Source organism: Lygodium microphyllum, chromosome 26, assembly GCF_053477565.2.
Source record: "Lygodium microphyllum isolate KBCC chromosome 26, Lygodium_microphyllum_v1.1.10, whole genome shotgun sequence".
Lineage (NCBI taxonomy): Eukaryota > Viridiplantae > Streptophyta > Polypodiopsida > Schizaeales > Lygodiaceae > Lygodium > Lygodium microphyllum.
This window is the reverse complement of record NC_141160.1, coordinates 8,839,237-8,843,780: the sequence shown is the minus strand read 5'-3', so window position 1 is coordinate 8,843,780 and position 4,544 is coordinate 8,839,237. Positions and strand designations below refer to the sequence as shown.

At 41.4% G+C, this 4,544-nt stretch overlaps 1 protein-coding gene across 1 annotated transcript; it reads right to left on the bottom strand.

Moving 5' to 3' along the window:
- Window positions 1–1,181: 1,181 nt before the first annotated feature.
- Window positions 1,182–2,713, bottom strand: LOC148012986 (protein ASPARTIC PROTEASE IN GUARD CELL 2-like). The gene has a single exon (XM_087667432.1). It carries the CDS (start codon window positions 2,711–2,713, stop codon window positions 1,298–1,300), a length of 1,416 nt encoding a protein of 471 aa, XP_087523558.1. The 3' UTR covers window positions 1,182–1,297.
- Window positions 2,714–4,544: the final 1,831 nt, after the last annotated feature.

The following is a 4,544-nucleotide window of genomic DNA, read 5'->3' as shown; positions in this document are numbered from 1 at the left end:
TGAATCACGTATAATATACTTTATATATTAAAAATTACAAAATATAAAGATAAAAATCAAGTTTGCAAAACTCATTAGGGCATAATATAACAATAACTTCTAGATTGCACAGCTAGATTAGCTGATTTCTATGAATTTTGATTGCTAATAATCACTTTTTTAATCTTTTTCTATTATATTAAATGTACTTGTAATAATTTAAGCATTCCTTTATATGCTAATATTAATAATAATTGCTTATGTATTAATGTCTTTGATACTATATATGGGTGCAAATCTCTAACATTTACATTACATTCTATAGTACATATGTGATATAAATATATGTGTACATATTCGTACAAAATTATTTTAAGACTTGGAAAATTATTTGCTAAAAAATATTGTATATAATTTGAAAATAGTATATTAATTTACTATGACATTATCAAAGTTTGAAATATGTTTATCCATTTTTCGAAATACATTCAAAATATTATAGTTGAAGAGACATAATTAATATATTAAATTAGATTATAATTTTAATATTATTTGATAGTTAATATGTACCTTTAGAAAAATATGTTATAAACTTTGTTTATACATTAATCACAAGTTTTAATTTAATATTTTAACAAAATAATAATCTAACACATTATGTTTTAAAGAGTATATACATATGTACGTAGACGTAGAAAACATATAAACAATATAAAATAATTTTAAATACATACATGTGTATAGACACACATTTATACCCCACATGTGTGTCTATACACACACACACACATGCATGTATGTAGGCATATAATGTGCTTATATTAACACAATTATTTTTTTTAAATTTCATGGCAAATAAAAACTTATCAGTTCTACAAATGGAATCAAAATATGGTCCAAGACAAAAAAAGGTCATTGCCAATGCAATTAGATGTGATTTGACCAAACACGAAAGTGATGACATGGTGAAACTTATCAGCAATAATGTTCGTGAAACTCTAGTACCTATTTTCAAGTTTCAAAAATAAGTCAAAATCTTCTTTGAAAAACTTTAAAACAGACAATGTACTAAACTTTGCAATGATATGTATTCTTCATGTTTTTGCAATGATAGATTCCTCATGTCTTTTTAATGTCAATATATATGTAGGCTTCATGTTCCATCTAAAAAATATTAGTGAAATATTCAATACATTTAAAAAACACAATGGCCAGGACCATATTCATCACAAGGATCGACTTGATACTGTTAGTTACCGGGGCTAATTGCTTTAGCGATAAGTTACCATGGTGGAAACTCTCAGCCTGCAGCGAGTTGTTAACATGCGTCGTACAGCCAATGCAATTGTGAATTCTGTGCGTCGAAGGCCATATGAATTGAATGTTGGGAGATGGCGCCAATGATAAGGCACTCGGGTACCCCGTCGGCCATGGGGGCGAAAGGCCAACACATGACCCGGGTCCCCGTGTTAGATTTGAGGAGGATAATGTTACCAGAGGGACGCGGAGTGAAGAGGGAGCCATCCCGGAAGACGAAAGAGAACTCGGGAAGAGGATCGACATCGTCCGGGTAGGGATAGCAAGTATCCAGGATATCGTACGTGAATTGCGGGGGGCCGAGGATGGGATTGAGAGCGTCCCTCCATGCGTCGCGCACAGGGGTGTAGGCAGCGGCGGTGAGATAGCTGAGGGAAGAGCCCGAGTCCACGATGGTCCCTCCCACCTTCGAAACCGGGTCGTAGTCGAGTGATCCGTCGGGGATGCCGGCGGGGCTACCATTGACGCGTATGTCCACCACGTCTACGTACCAGAGTGTGGCAGGCGTGTCGAGGAAGGGGTTGCTGCCATCGACTCCATCCGGCACGGCGCCGTCTCCCAGGTAAAGGAAGCCGGAGCTGGGTCTCGGAGATCCACGCGGTACGAGGCAATATGAGAAGTCGCCGCCTGCTCCGACGGCAGACAGCTGCTCGGGGAGCGACAAGCCCGTCCCGCGGGAGAGGCCCAGGACGCCCGAGGCGAGGCTGAAGGAGCCAAGCACGTTGGCGGTTCCGCAGCCGAAGCCGAAGGGGCTCAGGGTGAGGTATCCGGCGTTGGGGTCTTCGAAGTCCAAGAGTGTCAGGTCGTCAGCGACAATGCTGCCGTCGGAGGTGGTGTCGTCCACGTAGCGGATTCTGTAGACGCAGGAGTCCTCGTCGGCGCCCCTGCCATAGGGCGTGGACTGGACTGCTTGGCAGAAGGCATTGTCGACGGTGAGGAGCTCAAAGCTCGAGGAGCGCCTGCCGTTGAAGACGGGCAGGATCTGCGGGTAGCAGGGCCCGCAGGGCTTGCATTGGATCCAGGTCAGCTCGCTGCCAGTGTCCAGGCTAAGGTACAGCCGCTGCGACGGCTCCCCAGCCTGTACGTCGACGTAGTACTCACCGCTGAAGCCCTTGCGGCGCACGTCCGTCGTCACCCAGCCCCCCGCTCGTACCAGCAAGGATCGCTGCATGCGGTGTGTTGATACGCACGCCTCTCGGCGACCATCGTCGTCCTCGATGCTCATCGCCGCACATTCCGGGGGAAGCATTGGTGAGTCCCTGTCATAGATGTGCGACACCCTAAGCCTCAGGCCCCGATTAGGGGACGTGAAGTTTACTCTGCTTCTCTTGCCTTGGAAGTCATAGACGTGCCGAGAGAATGCAGGGCCTACTAAGCAGGAAAGTAGGAGCAGGGAAGCCGCAGCTAGCGGTCTCATCATTGACATCAATTCCTGTCAATGTTATGATCGACCTTGCGTCCTCCCGTCATTCGTAATCCTCAAGTATTGCCCGCACGCATCGTAATTGTGTAAAGCTTTGGTGCCGCCGCTCGGGCTCGGCTTCAACATGTCTTATGTGCATGGACAGCACTGCCAATCGGGCCACGATCCATCTAAACTCGATTGGCGACGATCCAGCCAAACTGTCCATCGAAATCTAAACATAATATCGAGACTAGAAATACCAAATCTTCGTTAGCATCATTCGCATAACGCCAAATTGAAATCTAAACTTCTTATCGACACTAGGAATACCGAATCTTCTCTAGCATCATTCTCACAACTTGGCTTGGGCACGTAGTTTCTGGACACTACTTGTAAGGTTCTGTACGTTGGGATTCACAAGGAACTTTAGACACTGAACTAGATGGTAAATAGACTTGTAAGTTGTATCTAGTAAATGCTGAATTTTTTCTAGTTGGTAACTAGGGTTTTTAAAATTGGAACTAGGTTTTTCATTTTACTAGATAAATGTGAAGCTATACCTAGTAAAATAAGTCTCTATATGGTAAAGCGAGATGAATTTGTATATAGTGCCTAATACAGCCATGATTACTCGAAAATTTTATGAAGCTATGAATAGTATAATGTTTATGCACGTTAAACCAAATTTGTTTTGTATATAATATCCAATGTAGTCATGCTAAGTAGTACACACCACAATTGATAGGCTTAACCATCAACCATGTAGACAATCTCAAATAAGACAATGTGGATACACACTTATAATGTATATGTTTGTCTGTATCCAAAATATTTCATTGTCACATTAAAACAAAGAAGAGTCTCATTCAATTCAACTCAATGACATGGCTCTAAATCTTGAAATTACCCTAAAATTCCCCTCCAAGTGTTGAATATACCTAGCATCAATACATCACAAACAGTTATCAAAAGTTATTTGAGCCCCTTACAAACTAGAAGCACACCCATCCATTAGCAAAATAGAAACTCTTGAAATTGTAATAGCTTTTTCCTTAAATGAATGGCATCAAACCTCATGAGTATGTGGAAACTTGAAAAGGGGAGTTCTTAGTAGATGATCATGGCACATAGTCTATTAACTAGGGCAGCTATATTAAGTGCACTAAAACCAACATTTCCTACTAACATGTGACTTATACAATCCCTCTTTCATGCATGTAGCATGTTTAGGGGGGTGCATGAGGAGTAAGAGATGATGGAACATAGAGCACAAACATAAAGCAATAGAAGAAATATGAATATAGGATGGAGATGGATTATGCTAATGTTGTCATTGCTAGCAGGAACATGGAAGAGCTAGAGAATAAGGTGTGGGATGACTAGAAATCTTTCAGTGAGAAGAAGAGAGTCACCATGGAATTTGGAAAGCAAGTGATGTGTGCATGAGTAGTATTCTTGTTGGCGTGCATTCGGTAAAGCTATGCTAAGTATTCTCTATGTGACATGTACATGTATTTTAAGGGAAGGTCCCCCTTGAGGATGAGTTTGCTAGATGGTTTTGGTTCACCTTTGGGTCAAACTAGTGCTAACATTGTTGTGCTTGTCAATAGGTTTCTTTTTGGTCTTGCTTTCATCTAAAGAAAAAATAAATTGGGTTTTGGGTTCAGTTTTTTTGGTTGAAAGGGAACCTTATTTACTTGGTCTCACGGAATGCCGATTTTGTTCCTGAGGAGATATTGCAAATTGAATGCCCAATATGGGCTAGTTTTCATGGACTTCCTCCCTTACTAGATGGAGAAGTTAATGTGCTAGTAGAAGCTTTAGGTAGAGGGCTCTATGTTCT